Source organism: Hemiscyllium ocellatum, chromosome 12 (assembly GCF_020745735.1).
Source record: "Hemiscyllium ocellatum isolate sHemOce1 chromosome 12, sHemOce1.pat.X.cur, whole genome shotgun sequence".
Classification (NCBI taxonomy): Eukaryota; Metazoa; Chordata; class Chondrichthyes; order Orectolobiformes; family Hemiscylliidae; genus Hemiscyllium; species Hemiscyllium ocellatum.
The window spans coordinates 35,642,291-35,662,071 of record NC_083412.1 but is presented as its reverse complement, the minus strand read 5'-3'; the positions used below and the strand labels follow the sequence as shown (position 1 = coordinate 35,662,071).

The 19,781-nt window shown below is 41.6% G+C and overlaps 1 protein-coding gene across 2 annotated transcripts in view; it reads left to right on the top strand.

Annotated features, from left to right (window-relative positions):
* tiam1a (TIAM Rac1 associated GEF 1a) overlaps positions 1 to 19,781 on the top strand; it is a 301,399-nt gene that overhangs the window by 115,874 nt on the left and 165,744 nt on the right. For both annotated transcript variants that reach the window (XM_060833501.1, XM_060833502.1), the window contains exons 6-7: positions 9,386 to 9,610; positions 17,544 to 17,729. In XM_060833501.1, the coding sequence (XP_060689484.1) occupies positions 9,386 to 9,610; positions 17,544 to 17,729 (411 nt within the window). The remainder of the gene's footprint in view (positions 1 to 9,385; positions 9,611 to 17,543; positions 17,730 to 19,781) is intronic.

Here is a 19,781-nt window from a genome sequence, read left to right as displayed (position 1 = left end):
ATATTTTTTATTATACTGAATTGACTAAACTGGTGGAAGTAATGAAGTTACATTTTACGTTCATTATCGATAAACAAATGCTGTATATTTCAATGAAAAATTATAAGTTCAGTTTGAGTTATCCTTCATTGTGACTTTTGTCTGAGATTTCCCCAGCTATATTACCTACAATTATCTAACTAATTTCTTAATTGTGAACAGATTCTGGACTGAAATGTAGTGTTTCTTAAATACTTGTATTCATTTCTTTACATAAACTTTTAGACCACTAGCAATTCATGGAATTTTAAGCTGCCTTAATTGATTAACATTTTCAGTTCATTTACCATGCCACATATGTCAGTGTGGCTCAGCTGTTAGCAGTCATGCAATCTTAGTGTCTGGCCATGTTGGTTTTCTTTGATGGGAAGTTTGTTTTTTAAAGCAGAATACTAGAAAACAGCTTTATGTAAAAGTAATTATAAACTGAAATTGCATTTTATATTTATCACTCAATCAGCACAAAATCGGATTATTTGTAAACCAACTGATTCCTAAGTGTGAGAACTTTTTCAAAAACAATAATATATGCTATGGATAAAACTGTCAACCATTTAAAGAATCCACCTTTCCAGACTGTCTGATCATAGCTCCTACACTTCAAAGCCTCACACCAGTACACTGCAAAGGCTCATTTCATTGACACCAAAGAAAGGCTACAAATATAGAAAGATAAACAAATGTTTGGCCATCTCAAAGTGTTTTGCAGCTAGTTGATTATGAAGTGTCATCAGTGTTGTGGAGGTACTGGTTTGCTAATGTCCTTTAGGGAAGGCAATCTTCCATCCTTACCTGGTGTGGCCTACATGTGATTCCAGAGCCACAGCAATGTGGTTAATTCTCAGCTGCCCTCTGAACTGGCCTAGCAAGCCACCCAGTTGTATCAATCGCTAGAAAGTCACAACAAAAATGAAACTGGATGGACCACTGGCATCGACGTTGGAACCGGAAAAGTCCGTCATTGGGGAAGAAAAGGCTTTTGCCCGAAACGTCAATTTTCCTGCTCCTCTGATGTTGCCTAACCTGTGTGCGTTTCCAACACCACTGTAATTGGAGCTGTCTCACAGATTAGCCAAGCAACAGCCTGTCATAGTCATTCTTACAGAACACCCAGACACAACCATTACCATCCCTGGATATGTCCTGTCCCACAGCAGGACAGAACGAGCAGAGGTGGCAGCACAGGGGTGTACAGTTGGGAGGGAGTAGCCTTGGGAGTTCTTGACATCGACACCGGACCCCATGAAGTGTCATGGCTTCAGGTTAAACATGGGCAGGGACACCTCTTACTGGTTACCACGTACGGTCCTCCTTCACCTGATGAATCAGTACTCCATGTTGAACAGCACTTGGAGGAAGCACAGAGGGTGGCAAGGGTGCAAAATGAACTTTGAACTTTGGGTAGGGGATTTCAATGTTCACCACCAAGAGTGGTTCGGCACCAGTATTACTGATTGAGCTGGTCAGGTCCGAAAGGATATAACTGCTAGACTGGGTCTGCGGCGGGTGGTGAAGGAACCAACAAGAAGAAAAAACAAATTTGTCCTCCACCTTTTATTAACCTGCTGGCTGCAGAAGCATCTGTCCCTGACAGTGTAGGTAAAAGCGACCACTGCACTATCTTTGTGGAGATGAAATCCCATCTTCACGTTGAGAATAACTTCCATCGTGTTGTGTGGCACTATCATTGTGCTAAACGGGACAGACTTTGAACCAATCTAGCAACTTAAGACTGGGGATCCATGAGGTGCTGTGGGCCATCAATAGCAACAGAACTGTACTCCAGTACAATCTGCAACTCATGACCGAGCATATACCCCACTCAACTATTACCATCAAGCACGGGGATCAACCCTGGTTCAATAGAGAGTGCAGGAAGCCATGCCAGGAGTAGCATCAAGCATATCAAAAAAATGAGGTGTCAATGTGGTGATGCTACCAAACAGAAGCCATGCCAAATGACATAAATAGCAAGTGATAGACAGAACTAAGTGATCTCACAACCAACGGATCAGATCTAAGCTCTGCAGTCCTTCCACATCTAGCCATGAATAGTGGTGGATGATTAAAAAAACTCACTGGAGGAGGAGTCCAGCACGTCAGTGCAAAAGACAAGGCTGATGCATTCGCAACAATCTTCAGTCAGAAGTACTGAGTGGATGATCCATCTTAGACTCTCAGATACCAGTCTCTAGCCAATTCGATTTACTCTACTTCATGTCAAGGAACGGCTGCAGCACTGAATATTGCAAAGGCAATGGGCCTTGATATAATTCTGGCAATAGTACTGAAGCTGTCTGCTCTAGAACTTGCTGCTCCCCTAGCCAAGCATTTCCAGTAGCTACAACACTGGCATCTACCCGACAATGTGGAAATTGCCCAGGTATGCCCTGTACGCAAAAGCAGGACAAATCTAATCTGAGCAATTAATGCCCAATCAGGTTACTCTCCATCAGTAAAGTGATGAAAGGGGTCATTGACAGTGCTATCAAGCAGCACCTGCTCAGTGATGCCCAGTTTGTGTCACTCCATTCCTGATCTCATTACAGCCTTGGTTCAAACATGCGCAAAAGAGCTGAATTCCAGAGGTAAGGTGAGAGTGACAGTCCTTGACATCAAGGCTGCATTTGACCGTGTATGGCATCAAGGAGCCCTGGGAAAACTGGAATCAATGGGTGTCAGGGGGAAAACACTCTGCTGGTAAAAGTCATACCAGACACAAAGGAAGTTGGTTGTGGAGAGTCAATCATCTCAGCTCCAGGACACTCTGCAGGAGTCCCTCAGGGTAGTGTCCTAGGTCCAACAATCTTCAACTGCTTCATAAATGAACTTCCCTCTGTCATAAGGTCAGAAGTGGGGATGTTTGCTGATAATTGCACAGTGTTCACCATTTGCAACTCCTCAGACACTGAAGCAGTCTGTGCTAAAATGCAATAAGATCTGGACAATAGGCTTGGACTAATAAGTGGTAAGTAATAATCACACCCCACAAATGCTAGACAATGACCATCACTAATAAGTAACACTCTAACTACTGCCCCTTGACATTCAGTTGTCTGACCAAAATTGAATCCCCCACTGTCAACAGCCTTGGGGTTACAATTGACCAGAAACTCAAATGGACTCACCACATAAAATACAGTGGCTACGAGAGCAGGTCAGAGATTAGGAATACTGCAACGAGTAACTCACCAATCCACATCTACAAGGCACAAGTCAGGAGTGTGGTGGAATATTCCCTACTTGCCTGGATGGGTGAAGCTTCACACCATCCAGAACAAAGCAGCTTGACTGGAGCCACGTATACAAACATTCAATCCCTCCACCACCAGCGCTCAGTAGCAGCAGTGTGAATTATCAACAAGATGCACTGCAAATATTCAGCAAAGAACCTTGGATAGCACCTTCCAAACCCATAGTCACTTCCACCAAGAAGGACAAGGTCAGCAGGTACTTGGGAACACCATCTGCAAGTTCCCCTCCAAGCCACTCACCACTTTGACTTGGATATATACTGCCGTTCCTTCACAATTACTGGGCCAAAATCCTGGAATTCCCTCTCTCTCCCGGCATTGTGGGTCAACAGTGTTGACTTCTGCAATTCAGGAAGGCTGCTCACCGTCACCTTCTCAAGGGCAAATGAGATATCAATGCTGGCCAGCCAGCGATGCCCAAGTCCCACAAATGAATTTTAAAATAATTTAAAATGAAGCAAGTTGGTTTAAGACTCTTTGACTAAGTTTTATATCGAGGAAAATTTTAAGATATCAAGGTCTTTTCATTTTAATTGTCTTAATTGGGTCCATTGGTCTCTAAAGAAGCCTTTAATATCAGCTATAAAGTTGCAGATAGGTTGAAGTAAACATTGCTCCTCTTGGCCATGTTTCACTTGATTGAATGATCTAACTTGAAGAAAGTGAGGACTGCAGTTGGTGGAGAGTCAGAGTTGAAAAGTGTTGTGCTGGAAAAGCACAGAAGGTCAGGCAGCATCTGAGGAGCAGGAGAGTCGACATTTTGGGCACAGGCCCTTCATCAGGAATGTGGAGAGGGTAGGGGGCTGAGAGATAAATAGGGGGGAGTTGGGGTGGGGCTGGAGCAAGGTAGCTGGGAAGGTGATAGGTAGATGCAGGTGGGGAGGTAATTACGATAGGTCGATGAGGAGGTTGACTGACTGCTGCAGTCAACCTATTGTATCCACCTGCTCCTGCCCCATCGAACTAATCTTTCCATTTCTCAACATTGTCCTGTCCCCCTTGGTCCAGGAACTCCCCACATATATTTGGGACACAACCCATGCCCTCCACCACCTCCCATGATTTTTGTTTCCCCGGCCCCAATGCCTCATCTTCACCATGGGCATCCAGTCACTGTACACATCCGTCCAACATGATGAAGGCCTCCAAGCCCTCTGTTTCTTCCTCTGCTGTCGATCTAATCAGGACCCCTCCACTGACACACACCACTCGATTGGTGGAACACTCAACAACTTCTCGTTCGAATCCTTGCACTTCGTTCAGACTAAGGGGGTAGCCATCAGCACCCACATGAGCCCCCACTATGCCTGCCTCTCCATAGGATACGTGGAATAGTCCATCTTTCGCGTTCACACTGGCACTATCCCCTACCTTCTCTTCTGCTACATTGATGACTGTGTTGGCACCCCCTTGTGTTCCCACAAGAAGGTTGAACAGTTCATCAACTTGACTAACACCTTCCACCCTAGCCTTAAGTTCACATGGACCATCTCTGACATCTCCCTCCCCTTCCTGAACCACTCCGGCAACTAACTCAACACACACATCTATTTTAAACCCTCCAACTCACACAGCTACCTGGACGACATCTCCTCCCACCCCCTCACCCCTGTAAAAACATGATCCTTTACTCTCAATTCCTCCACCTCTGCTGTATCTGGTCCCAGGAGGAACAATTCCTTTCCGGGACATCCCAGATCATCTGCTATTTCAAGAATCACAGTTTCCCTTCCCAAGTGATCATCAATGCTGTCCAGCGCATTTCTTCCACTTTCCGTACCTCCGTCCTTGTACCCCACCCCTCCAACCGCAACAAGGATAGAAACCCCCCCCACCCCAGGCCCTCAGCTTCTATCCCCCTCCCCAATCTCTGGATGCAGCACGTTATTCTCTGCCATTTCAGCCATCTCCAGCTAAACCACACCCACCAAAGATATATAATTCCCTCCCCACCACTATCTGCAAGATGCACTGCAGAGTTCCACGGAGACCACTCCTTCCATGACTCCCTCTTAGGTCCATACTTTCCAGCAATCCACACTCCACACCCTGTACCTTCCCTTGCTGCGCACAAGGTGTAAAACCTGCACCCTCACTTTCGTCCAAGGCTCCAAAGGATGTTTTCACATCTGGCAAAGATTTTGGTGCACATCCACACACCACCTACTGTGTCTGTTGATCTCGATATGGTCTCCTCTACATCGGGGAGACAGGATGCTAACTTGCGGAGTGTTTCAGGGAACATATCTGATCCTAATGCACCAAACAGCCCCACTGCCCTGTAGCCAACCACTTCAACACCCCCTTGCACTCCCTCAAGGACATGCAAGTCCTGGGTCTCCACAACCACTAAATTGAAGCAGCCTACCAATTGAAGGAAGAATGCCTCATCTTCCTCAGGACCCTTCAACCACACTGCATCAAAATCAATTTTATTAGTTTCCAAATCTCTCATTCCCCCACTTCATCCCAGATCCGACTTTCCAACATCAGCGCCACCTTCTTGACCTGTCCATGTTCTTTCCCACCTATCCAATCCACAGTCCCCACTGACCTATCACCGTGATCCTCACCTGCATCCACCTGTTGCCTTCCCAGCTACTTTCCACCCTCCTGGCCACCACCACCCCCATCCCCCAACCATTTATATCTCATTCCCCTTCCCCCTCCTGATTTCTGAATATGGTAATTTAAGCTTTTGAAAATTCTAACTTTTAAATTAGTCCAAGTGGTGTAATTCACTCTATCCCTTAAATGGTCACGTTGTTGTCCAGGGACCAGGAATCAATTCCCATTTTCAGCTGCATAACCTCTAATCCCTGAACTGAATTTCATGGTGAGGGTTTTCCTAAAGATTGCTGTTTCACTGAAACTTCTGTTCACACTTAAATCCACAGAAACATGGTTGCTGCAATCCAGGAATGGACATCTGTCTGCATTCTTTATGTTAAACAATACAGTCTGGCTGCACAATCTCACTGTCTGCTCTCTCTTGCTTCTCCATTTATTGCAGATTGACCTGCATGTGAGGCTCAGGATTGTCTTGAGAAATCAGTAAGCCAGGACTATAATGGCTTACTACTGGGACTTGAGACTCTTCTCAAAGCCTATTTCTATCACCGTGTTAATCACTTCTAGCTTGAATCCAGGGAGAAATTCCAATTAACTGTCATCTGGATCTGCAACTCCTTTCTATTTAAAAATTAAATGCCCAATTTGAAGTTTAACCATTTATAAAGCTTGACATTTTGAACACCAGGATTTTGAATCATAAAGACATTGCAAATTTTTAAACATGATGTGGAAGTCCTAATCTCATTTCCAACAGATTTTGTTTTTGCCAATTGGGGAAAGGGCATAATTCAAGCAAATGGACCTGCAGTATTTGGATTTTCCACTTGGCAATAAGTTTGTACTCACCCCATTTTTGTTGTTTTTGTCACTCCATCATTGTGGGCTTTGCCTTCACGTACCTTAGCCCTAAGCTTTGGGGTTTCCTGCCAACATCTCCCAACCTTTCTGGATCACTTCCCACATTTAAGACTGCCACCAGGTTTCTCTTTATATAGCCAAGAATTTAGTCATCTGATGTAATGTCTCGTGTGGCTGGGTTCCCTCCATACCACCCTCTGCCTTCTACCTTCAAGTCAGTTCTGTATCCAGTTGGCTCGTTCTCCCCGTGTTCCATCTGATCTAACCTTGCTAACCAGTCTAGCATGAGAAACCTTGTCGAACGCCTTATTGAAGTCCATATTACAAGGTGGTGGTTCTGAATGTCTTGAAATACATCATGGTGCATAAATCCACAGATCCTGATCAAGTCTACCCCAGAATTCTGAAGGAAGCTAGGGAAGTGAGATATTTGTATCTTGCTGAGATATTTGTATCATCGATAGCCACAGGTGAGGTGCCAGAAGAATGGAAGTTGGCTAACATCGTGTCAATATTTAAGAAAGGTGGTAAGGAAGAGCCAGGGAGCTCTGCACCAGTGAGCCTGACATCAGTGGTGGGCAGCTTGTTGGAGGGAAGTCTGAGGGACAGGAATTACGTGTATTTGGGAAGGCAAGGACTGATTAGGGAAAGTCAACACGGCTTAATGTGTGGGAAATCATGCCTCACTAACTTGATTGAGTTTATTGAAGAAGTAACGAAGAGGATTGATGAGGGCAGAGTGGTGGACATGTTCCCCATGTTCCTTAATTAAGGGGACCAAACTGCTCAGCATCCAGATGTGAAATCATCTGCACCTCGTACAATTGCAATAAGGCTTCCTTATTCTTATACTCCTTGAAATAAGGGCCAACATTCCATCAGCCTTTTGATTACCTCCTGCATTCATACACAAGCTTTGTGTGTTGTGCACAAGTATCCTCAAGTCCCTTTGTGTTGCAGATATCTGCAGCTTTTCTTCATTTAAATAAATGTGTTCTTTTGTTCTCCCTTCCAAACTGTACAACTTCACATTTCCCCACATTATATTCCATTTGTCAACTTAATCCCACTTATCCGATCAACACCTTGCTTTAAATTTTTGTATCCTTTTCTCAGAAACTAGCTCTAGTGTTCATTATGAATTTGTTGTCATAGCTTCCTTTCCAATTTGATTAACCTAATCAATGTCAAGATTAAAGTCACCCATAATTATTGCTGTATTCTTTATGCATGCTCCAATTATTTGAGTTGTCGTCTTTCCTACAGAGTAGCTACTGTTTTGGGGTCTTTGCACTGTTTCTACCGATGTCTTCCTTTCCTTGTTATTTTTTTCCTCCATTCAAATGGATTCTATTTCATCTGAGCCTAGGCTGTCTCTCACAACTGCCCTGACTTAATTTCTTATGGGCAGTGTTACCCTGCCACATTTTCCTTCCCTCCTGCCTTTCTGCAAGGTCAAATATCTCTGAATAATAATTTCCCAGTTTTGGGCAGAGAATTAGTTAAAACCTTAGCTGTCTAAAATTCTAAAAGTAGCATTGCAGAATCACTTGTTACCTGAGAAGTTATCCTTTTGTTTCCAACGCATAAGTTGCATATTTTATTTCACGTTTTTCACTTTTTATTATTTTCTTTCTAATACAGTGATCTGAAATACAAAGGCATTTGTCTGAGGATGGTAATTGATGGAAATACATTAATGATGAGAGTGGCTTGCAAACTTATCAATCTTACAAACCAGTAAGATACAGCATGAGTCACACACTTGCATATACATGTTTTAATTCTGCCCTTTTTTCACCCTTGTGTATTTTTGGACTGTCTTTTGTAACTATTTCTCTCCTCTACAAATTCTGTCAGTTGCTAAGTCATCACAGAACTTTTGTCTTATTGCTTTCTTTCTAGATCCAGTTTTTTAAGTAGATATTAATGAGCAAATAATTGAAGTAGCAGTTTTATAATTCTGATTCTTTTGCAAGCTGTCTTTGGCTTTCAGTTTACTTGTGACTTACTTTATGTCTTCACATACGATTGTGCGTATAATTTCTTGTCAATATTTTTGATTCAGTTTACATGAAACAAATGTCCATTCAGCAATGGTTGTGTTAACCATTGTACTCAAAGCGACATATGCTTTGTGAAATTTTTACTGTAGTGGAAAGAAAGGAGGTTTGTGCTGACGATGTCTGGGTTTAGCTGGCTTCCAAAAAGAAGGAATTTTCATGTGTTTTTGAATAGTAGGTTCTTTTATCAGAGCTTACTTCTGTAGATGTTAAGATTCTCGATCTTTTTTTGTCATTAATCTGATGTCTCAATATTTCAGTTTTTCCATGGGAAAGGTTAACTTTGGTGGAAGTTTATTTTTCCTTCTCAGCTGTATACAACATTGATTCCGAATTGGCAAAAAAAACCTAGGACTGAGTTGCCAGAACAACTGGTCATCATTCTTTTGTGATGTACTAGTGATATTGCTGGAGCACTGTTAGTACTTGCTGGTCATTCATGTTTATAGAGGTCAGTAACTCTGCGAGTGACTGGTGTCTATCAATTGCAGTCTTGTTTTTAAACGTGTAGTTTGTTTTCACTATTCCAGTTAACATAATTTAGTTGACAAGCTTTTTTCGCTCATGTTTAAATTTTAACAATTTGTGTATGAACAGACCTGCAGCCAGACAGAGTTGGAAAACTGGATTACTGCAATTCATTCTGCCTGTGCAGCCTCAGTGGCAAGACAATATCGCAGAGAAGATACTGTTAAACTGCTGCAGTCAGAGATTAAGAAGCTTGAACAGAAAATTGACATGGATGAAAAAATGAAGAAAATGGGAGATATGCAGTTGTCTTCAGTTAGTGACCCTAAAAAGCGAAAGACCATACTTGATCAGGTAACAGCTTTATTTCTGCAATTGCAGTTTTCTCTCCCTCTAGAAATATATCAATTGTATACTAAGTACCACAGTTAAGATTGATAACTCAGAAAATTAAAATGCGAGTACTTTTTAGAGTGTCTCATTCATTCAAGTGCGCTAATCCTCAAGTTGGATCCTTGTTTCAGTGTCTCTTAAAAATTCATCCTAAACTGTTTTCCTTGACCTTTTTTGACCATGGTGGATACTGATTGCTGAGCAGAGAATTATTATTTATTACAGGTTATTCGATCCCAGCTATTGGTAAATAATTATACTAAATTAAGTAAACTTCACAAATTCAAATTGCAAACCCCTGAAAAAACTCCTTTTACACACACAAAATTGGTAAGCAGGAAAAACACAGGTAGAGGGAAAATATGAAACAGTTTCATTGTCTTTGTTCACAAAATCTGTTGGGTTTGTTCATGATAATCTCAAGGTTTCACCTCAATGTTCCATTTTCTGAATGCTTCCACTTGCATGAAGCACTGGTGGTGTTTCACTTCTGAAAGGTCTCTGATTTATCCAATTCAAAACTAAAATGGCACTGTCTTTGCAGGAGGCACCAGCTAGTTAAAGAAATGCAGTCAAGATGGGAGATCAGGCCTCCCAAAATTGCACAACATGTGTGAGATGGTGAAAGAGGAGGCAAGATGGAGATCATGTGGTTGGGAGAAAGGGGAGAGAGAGAGAGAGAGAGAAAAAAAATATACGGATGGGAAGGGGAGTGTGTGTGTTGGTGGGACGGATGAGTGAGAGGGTGGATTGGGATGCGAATGTGTGCATATGCACAAGTCGGAGGGTGGGAAATGGAAACAGAATGTGGGCAGGAGGGATAGTTTGAGAGAATCTTTCCAGTGGAAGAAAAGTGTAAAAAAGAGTGACAACATGTGCTATTCAAGGAAGAGAGGAGGGAAAGAATGCCAATGAGAGAGGGACAAAGTTGGAGGAGAGTAAGAAGGTCAGAGATAAAGAGACAATATATATAGGCAGGAGGGAGAGAGATAAAATTGAGCGAGTGTGGAGGGCATGGTGGCTCATTGGTTAGCACTACAGCGTCACAGCATCAAGGACCTGGGTTCGATTCCAGCCTCTGGCCACTATCTGTGTGGAGTTTGCACATTGTCCCCGTGTTTGCGTGGTTTTCCTCCTGGTACTCCGGTTTCCTCCCACATTCGAAAAATATCCAGGTTAGGTGAATTGCCCTGTACAGAGATGTGTAGGTTAGGGTCATTAGTCAGGGAAAATAGAAGGGAATGGATCCGGGTGAGATACTCTTCGTAGGGTCGGTGTGGACTTGTTGGGCCAAATGGCCTGTTTCCACACTGCAGGGATTCTATGATGGTCTGAGACACAGGCTGGAAACTGGGTGAAGCAGGCAGGTACTCTCCACCCCTGTCCTCTCCTCACAGTGAGAACTTGATACCTGATCTGTCTATTGTTCTGTTTTGAACAAAATAACTAAGAAGCAGTAATATTAGTTTGCTGTGCTGCTTAGTAATTTTCTAATTTTTAAAAATTCATTCCTTGTTTATTTAAATGATCAGTTTATTGCTTTGGAGTTTTTTTTTAACTCATGTTAGCTATTTTGCCAAACCTTTATAATGTTTGCTATACTGAGAGAAAGGAAAATGTGGCAACTCCATGCAAAAAGGTTGAACAACCTTAAAGTACCATCACAAACATCAAAGGTCGTAAAGTTAAGTATTTTCCACAAAGCTGAGAAACTCAAGATCCGTATTCATCCTGTATTTATCCTCCCCTCTTCAAAACTGCATCTATCCTGATAGGGTTGTGTGAGAAAATTCCAAATAATAAATTTGTTTGCTCCCTCAGAGTTTGAGCATGTTTCCATTCATCACACCATTTTGACCCATTACATTTCACTCTTAGTGAAATGTCGCCAATAATAATGGGTCTTATGCTCCCTCAGGGTAATCGGTTTCACTGTGGCAGAATCAAGGTGAAGATCTGCAGTCCCCACGGCAAAGCAGCTGTCATGACTTTTGTAAAAATCCAAATTTTCCTGTCATAGGCTTTTGAGTACAACATGGTAGAGATTCAGCGCCACTTTAGGTTATGAAATAATTATACAACTTTCAGTGCTTACTTTATGAACTCCTGGCTCCTCAGAAGAAGCAGTAGGGAAATGGCAATTTTTTTGTAATGAGAGGGCACTGTTTGTGCTGTTGATTTTTACGTAAAAATTTAAGTAAGTAGTTTGCAAGGTTTATGAGGGGAGTTGTATCTAGAAGTTTGGGCAACTCATTAAAATTTCAGCTTTAGCTATCAATCACAGCTACTCAATTCAGTCACCCATTTGATACTTTGACTAGAATTGTCAGTTCTCTGCCTCGATTTAACAAACTCAATGAAATACTAACTAAGCTTAGTAGACTAGAAAATGTTGTTGTTCCTAGATTTGAGTCAGAAAGTGAGTAAGCCCCATATCTTTGTGGTAAAGTTATTGTGCTTTATGAGGCATGAGTAACCATGATATTTGTGCATACGTCTCCAACCAGAAGGTTTCAAATGATAATCAATTAAAAATATCATTGTTTGACTGATGTACATCATCAGCTCCATCTACCCGGTTCTCTCCACCACCACCCCCGCTCCAACCTCCCCAGTCTCTTGGGAGAGATGAAAATAAGTCCAATTTGTGAAACAGTATTTAAGAAGTTCCTCTCTGAAGATTCAGTTTTACACACTGTACTGTCCAGAAGGACATCACTTCAGGGTTTTCAAAGCAGAATGCTGCAGATGCTGGAAATCTGAAGTTCTCACAGAAAATATCAAAATGCTCAGTCGGTTGAGCATCATCTGTGGTGAGAGCAAAACAATATTCCATGTTTCAGAATCAGAACTGGGACAAGTTAGAGATTAACTAGGATGTCAGTAAAGAGGTGGATGGGTGACGGATAAAGTAAGATCTGTGATTGGATGGAAGACAGGTGCGATTGAAAGACAGAAGAATTAATCTTAAAAGATGAAGAGGATTGGTAGTAGCACCACAAGACAAACAAAGGAATAAAATATGTGCGCAAAGCAAGTGTGCTGCTGTCTGAAAACAAAAAAAGAGAAAAATTAAAGTGTGCAAAATAAAGGAAACGTAAATTGTTCACTCAGTGCTAATCCCTTTGTGCTGAATGAAAGGTAGATGTGCTGGTTCTAAAGGTTACATTGAGTTTCACTGAAACAGTGTATTGGAAGAAGGGCAGAGATGTCAGTGTGGGAGCGAGGTAGATAATTTCAATGACAGGCTATTGGAAGCTCATTGTTGTGCTTGGGAATTGAGCAGAAGTGTACTGTAAAGTGGTTGCCCAGTCTACATTTGGTCCCTCTAATATTGGGCAGATCGTGTTGAAGAAGTGCATGTAAATTGCTGCTTCGCACTGAACATAGGGCAGGTGTTACTCTTGTACTTGTGTGCAAAGTGCTCTGGGAATGGAACAATGTGTTAATGAGTGGACCATCATGGAGAGAAAGTGGTTGTGGGAGATGTATTGGAGGTAAACAAATAGCAAAATCTATTTTCTAAGAAGGCTGCCATGGTGAAAAGTGAGGCTAAAGGAATTGCACTTTTCCAGTGTGTGGTGAACGGATGAGACCGGAGGTGTGAGAAGTGTGGTGGAAACTTCTGAAGGCCCTGTTGAGAAAAAAGAAAATTTTTCAAGTGCTGTTGTAGATGGTTGTGTCATTGGACAAGGTTGACAGAGACAGTAGAACTAGGAAATGGAATGGAGTCCTCCTGTTGCAGAATCTAGTGGGTCAATGTGTGAGTCAGTAAGTTTATAATGAACATAGTCTGTTGCCCTAAATGGAGATAGAGAAGTCAGTGAAAGAAAAGCAGAGTCAGAGATGAAGAATATGGAACTGAGAAGAGTGGAAATTGGAAACAAACGCAACTAACTTTTCCAATCTTGAGCAAGAGCAGGACCTTCCACTAACACAGCTGTCAGTGTACTGAAGAGAGCATTGAGGAAGAGGACGCAAGTATGACTGTAATAAGAAATGTTCTATGTACCCCATAAAAAGACCGGCATAGCTAAGACTGGTACACCCACACACAAAAAGACCTGCTGAGTTTCTGTGGCACTCTGTTTTTATTTCAAAATTCTAGTACCTGCAGAAATTTGCTTTTTTTGGAAAGAGAACATTTTATTGAAAGGAAATGAGATCAATTAGAAGAGAAATTGATACTGAGAGAACAATTTCAGCAGGTAGGGATGGGTGGTGGTCAATGAAAACCGATTTGATCTCCCATTCAAGGAAGAAATAGAAAGCCTGGAAACTGTTCTGGTGGATGACGGCGATATCGGGAGATTGGCTGTTCTTGATGAAGAGGATATGGTAACTGAAGTGAAGGAGGGTATTAGACAAGTCATGACTGTGTGTGATGAGAGACTGGAGAAAGGGAGTATGGTGAAGTCAAGGGAGGAAGAAATCAGTTTAGTGTGATATGAACCAATTAAAACAAAAGGACGACCAGGTCAATTCTGTTTTAGGATTGTGAGGGAAGTGGATTTGGTCTATTTAGGATTTGCAAACGGAGTTGGACAGTCAGATGAGGTGAGATCTGTGACTGTTCTGAAAGCAATGGCCTGATGTGCTCATGGTCCAGGGAAGATAGGAGGAAATATTTAGAGTTGACTGAAAGGTGGAGGTCAGTTTGCTGGCTAACAAAACTATGTCATCAAACCTGCTGATTACAATATCAGAATTGAGCTGTGAGAACATTGTACAGCCAATTCAGTAGGAGACAGGTTAAAGTGTAAGAATGAAGTAGAGAAAACTAGTTGGTAAGCTCAATTAAAGTTCTCATCTTCAATCTCTCTTGTCCTACACCCTATAACAGACTCTTCTTTATCCTTATTCAGGAAGTCCTTGGTCAATATTGCTAACTTTTCCAAGATTTATGTTATACCTTGTGTTAAATTCTATTCAAGTTAAGCAATTTGCTTCCAGCAATTTATAACATTGGATCCCCTCTGAATTTTAGCTTTAATAAAAACTGGTTTAATGATATGATGCTGCCTTGATGAGCTTTAAGTGCCAGAGTAATTCTGTCACCACAATGTGGGTGTGGTTTGTGTTTTCCTATCTTGAGAGTTTTTACTGTATTCATTCATGGGATGTGAGTGCCATTGATTGCTTGCTTACCTGTAACTGCCACCTTCTTCAACCAGTACAGTGCAATTGGTGTGAGTACACTGTTGTTCAAGAGGGAGTTCCTGGATTTTGAACTCGTGACATTGAAGGGGTGGGGATGTTTTTCCAAGTCAGGATGATGTGTGACTTGGAGGGGAAACTGCAGATAATGCTGCCTTCAAGGCTATTAATAGAATTGTGGATTGACCGTTCAACTATTTACTGCATTGCTAGCCGGTGGATACGTGCATCATTGCAGGACTTGGCTACAGAATTTGTTTTGTTCATTTCTGTTTTGACAAACTGGTTCATGTATGTATGTACAGAGGGATGAAATCAGGTGTTTTTTTTAGATAGTTCAGTTCCCATTTTCAATCAAATACAAGGGAAACCCACTTTAACATTTTCAGTAAAAGATGATTTCTACTCCTGAGCAAATGCACTCAAGACAAATAAACCTTAATTGACTTCCTTGGCTGAAATTGCAACCTTTTTCTTTCAATCCTGGATAATTTTTTTTGAATCCATAGTGGCACAGCTATAATCTTGTCTTGTCACTTGCCTTCTGTTCTGATGGAGGCTTTTTTGTCTTTGCCTGCTCCTTGCTCTTTGTGCTACATTTTGGTTGATCTGTCTCTCCTCAGAGCAATCCTATTTCAAAAAAAAACTGTCAGTTGTCTGTGTGTGTATATCTTGAAGGACCTGACTAGATGAGTCTCTAATGTATCCGTTTTCAGACGTGCTGCACTTCGTTGAAACTATTGAGTTAAATGAAGCGCAGAGGTAATTTTACAGTCCTAACGAAAGAGGATCATATGAATCTTGCCAGTAAAATTTTCAGCAACAGTTCTTTTCGTTACTTATATTAGTGGTTTATCCAGTGAAATGGGAATTCATTTGTTATGTGTTGATGGCTGTCAGTAACTGAATAATCTAGACTCACCTTCAAAAGAACAATGTTCATCCAAAAGTTTTGATTAACACAGAAGTGCTTGGATTATCTTAATAGTTTGAATAGCATATTCTTTTGCCAGCATTAGATTAATCGTACTTTGAAATATCACTTCAGTTGTATAAATAAAAGCAAGGCTGATTCATTTTAAAAATTGCCTTCCCCAGAAATTAATGTTTCTTTTGACTTGAGTGAAGCTGTTATAAGATTAGGACTATTTTAGAAATTGTCTGTTTATTTTTAAACATTGATAACATGCATGACTAATGTTAAAATCAGCTAAAGACTGATAAATGATAAATCTCTGAAAGGAAAACTGATTCATAAGGCCAATTAATAGCTATGTGTTTATAAACTTTATATATGCTGAATATAGATAAACATAGAACATAGAACAGTACAGCACAGGACAAGCCCTTCTGCCCACAATGTTGTGCCGACCATTGATCCTCATGTACGAACCCTCAAATTTCTATGACCATATGCGTGTCCAGGAGTCTCTTAAATATCCCCAACGACCTCGCTTCCACAACTGCTGCTGGCAACGCATTCCATGCGCTCTCAACTCTCTGCCTAAAGAATCCGCCTCTGACATCCCCTCTATACTTTCCGGCAAACAGCTTAAAACTATGACCCCTTGTGTTAACAATTTCTGCCCTGAGAAAATGTCTCTGGCTATCAACTCTATCTATGCCTCTCATTATCTTGTACACCTTAATTACGTTCCCCCTCTTTCTTCCTTTTTTCCAATGAAAAACGTCCAAGCTCAGTCAACCTCTCTTCATAAGATAAGCCCTCCAGTCTAGGCAGCATCCTGGTAAACCTCCTCTGAACCCTCTCCATAGCATCCACATCTTTCCTATAATAGGGCAACCAGAAGTGGACATTCCAAGTGCGGTCTAACCTAAGTTTTATAGAGCTGCAACAAGATCTCACGACTCTTAAATTCAATTCTCCTGTTAATGAAAGCCAAAACACCATATGCTTTCTTAACAACCCTGTCCACTTGGGTGGCCATTTTAAGGGATCTATGTACCTGCACACCAAGATCCCGCTGTTCCTCCACACTGCCAAAAATCCTGTCTTTAATCCTGTACTCAACTTTCAAGTTCGACCTTCCAAAATGCATCACTTCGTATTTATCCAGGTTGAACTCCATCTGCCACCTCTCAGCCCATCTCTGTATCCTGTCAATGTCAAGGTGCAGCCTACAACAGTCCTTTATACTGTCCACGACACCTCCAACCTTTGTGTCGTCTGCAAACTTGCGAACCCATCCTTCAATCTCCTCATCCAAGTCATTAATAAAAATTACAAAGAGTAGAGGCCAAAGAACAGAGCCCTGTGGAACACCACTCACCACTGTCTTCCAGGCAGAATACTTTCCTTCCACTACCACTCACTGTCTTCTGTCGACCAGCCAATTCTGTATCTAGACAGCTAAATTTCCCTGTATCCCATTCCTCCTGACCTTCTGAATGAGCCTACCATGGGACACGTTATCAAATGCTTGCTGAAGTAAAGGCTGTATTTCTTTTTAACTTAGGTTTTTTGTTGATGGCATGACATTTTAATGTAGTTCTGAATTTGAATGTGATCTAATCTGAATAAGAAAAGCATCTTCCTCAGTCATGATGAATAAGAATGCTTCATCCACTAGTAGATTGGGTTCATTTTGTTTATAGTACATTGTGTTTCTGAGGAGATTACCAGCTACTCCCTGTAGATTTCATATACAAATGACACATACATTTCCAATGTTGTAGTAATGATGAAGAGTCTATTTTGATTCCCATGTTCAAACAGATCTATTTATGGGAGCAAAATCTAGAACAGTTTCAGATTGATCTTTTTCGACATCGCTGTTATGTGGCAAGTCTTCAAGGTGGAGAATTACCAAATCCAAAAAGACTCCTTGCCTTTGCAAGTCGGCCAACCAAACAAGCCATGGGTCGTCTAAGTATTTTTTCAGTGTCTTCGTTCCATGCCTTGGTGAGTTTGTTGTACTTAGATTTTACTGTCAAAACATGGAAAGGAGTGTTTTAGTGATCAATGAAGCAATAATAATTCATTGAGAGATAAATTGAGGGTTTATCAGTGACTATGTATATTAAAACTAATAGAATTATCCCATATTTTGATTTTATTTAAAGGTCATCAATGTAATTCTACAACACAATAATGTACAATAATGCAAGTACAACTGCGCTTTTCAAATGATTCAGATCATTAAATTTCAAGGCCAGCTGCAGGTGGCTAGGTTATGACAACCATTTAGTAGTTAAGATTGCCTGAAAAGTCAATTATGCTGAAGCATTTAACTCATTGAAGTTTCTGTGGACAATTAAGCTTTTATAACAGAACCAGAAGTTGTGCACTCTGGTTCAGAATAGGAAGTTACTGAATTTGGCCACCAGGCATTCTGTCAGTGTCACTAGAAGAGAACTGTTCAGTTGTGATTTACTGCAGTTGCATGAAAATTAGACAAGTAGCAGTGTACATAGATTTTGAGGATTTAAGCATGAGAAGTGTGTACGTTAAGCTCAAAGCTTGTAGTTGTAGATGCAATCTTTACTATTCAGAATTGTAATCCTTGCTAAATAACAAAAAAAGGACAATTGTTCATACAGACAGAAAATAGCTCTAAACTGACTTCTAATGTTAATGTTCTTTTTAAAAATACATTGAAAAGCAAGCTTCTGTTCTGAGAAGGTGCTTAGAATAGCCAGCCTCAAATGAGATTAAAAGAAAGCAGAACAACAATGACTCACCATCCACATTTTCCAATGGCATGTTGGTCATTATTCCATATAGATAGGATGCGCATATAGGGATCCTGTGGAATCCCTACCAGAGCACACTCTAAAGGAATTGAATTTTTCTCTTAGCAATTTTCCTACCCCTGAAATTGTCTGAAAAAGTCTCTATTCAAATTAAAATTTGATGGGTCCAATGAAATTAAGAAAACAATTATTCAGGAAAAAGTTAGATTAGATTAGATTCGATTAGGTTACCTACAGTGTGGAAACAGGGCATTTGGCCAAACCAGTCCACACTGACCCTCTGAAGAGTAACCCAACCAGACCCACTTCCCTCTGACTAATGCACCTAACATTGGGCAATTTTAGCATGGCCAATTCACCTAACCTGCATATCTTTGGACTGTGGGAGGAAACTGGCGCACCAGGAGGAAACCCATGCAGACATGGGGAGAATGTGCAAACTCCACATAGACAGTTGCCTGAGGCTGAAATTGAACCGGAGACCCTTGTGCTGTGAGGCAGCAGTGCTAACCACTGAGCCACCGTGCCACCCACAGGCCATTAAATACTTAACCTATTTCCAGTAAGTATTCAGCTGATGCATGCGTGCCTCATTCACGCTTCTTCTACATCTCCTGAAGACCTCTCATAACCTGCGACCCTCATTCTCCTCCAAGACCCAATTTCCCTACTCCCAGTTCCACAAGTGATCCAAGCCCCCTTCCACTACTGGTGACTTTGTGGGACTCTCAGCGCCCCATCCCACCCTCCAACAGGCACATATTGTTCCCCCTTTCCACTCCTGCCCCCCATGCCATACCCCCACTCTCCAAATCTCCCCTGCTCCACACCTGAAAACCCTTCTCCTCCACCGTCAGTTCCCAGTTCTCCCTGACCCATCACCCACCCCACCCCACTGGGTGCAATTTCTCCCAGGCACAGTGACTTATTCTAAATGTTATGTCAGTTGCTTGATCCCCTTTGACATCTCTTCTGTTTGCCCCCTACCCAGCTGGCACTCTACTGACATGGCACCCATTCATCCTATCTGCTCAGCATCTTACTCCAATCTATTTAGCAAGCTATCTTTTCAGTGCTGTCACCTTATGGTTTGACAGCAGTTCTCAAAGTGGCTTATGGCCTTTGACCTGTCAGAATAAAGCAGCTGCCTGCAGAGAAAAGGGAGTATGGTTTGTCTTCCTCTTCACTTCTGCATAACAAAAGAACTGATGGAATGGAAGTATGGCTTTGCATTTCTGAAGGAAACCTGATCAGAATCTCC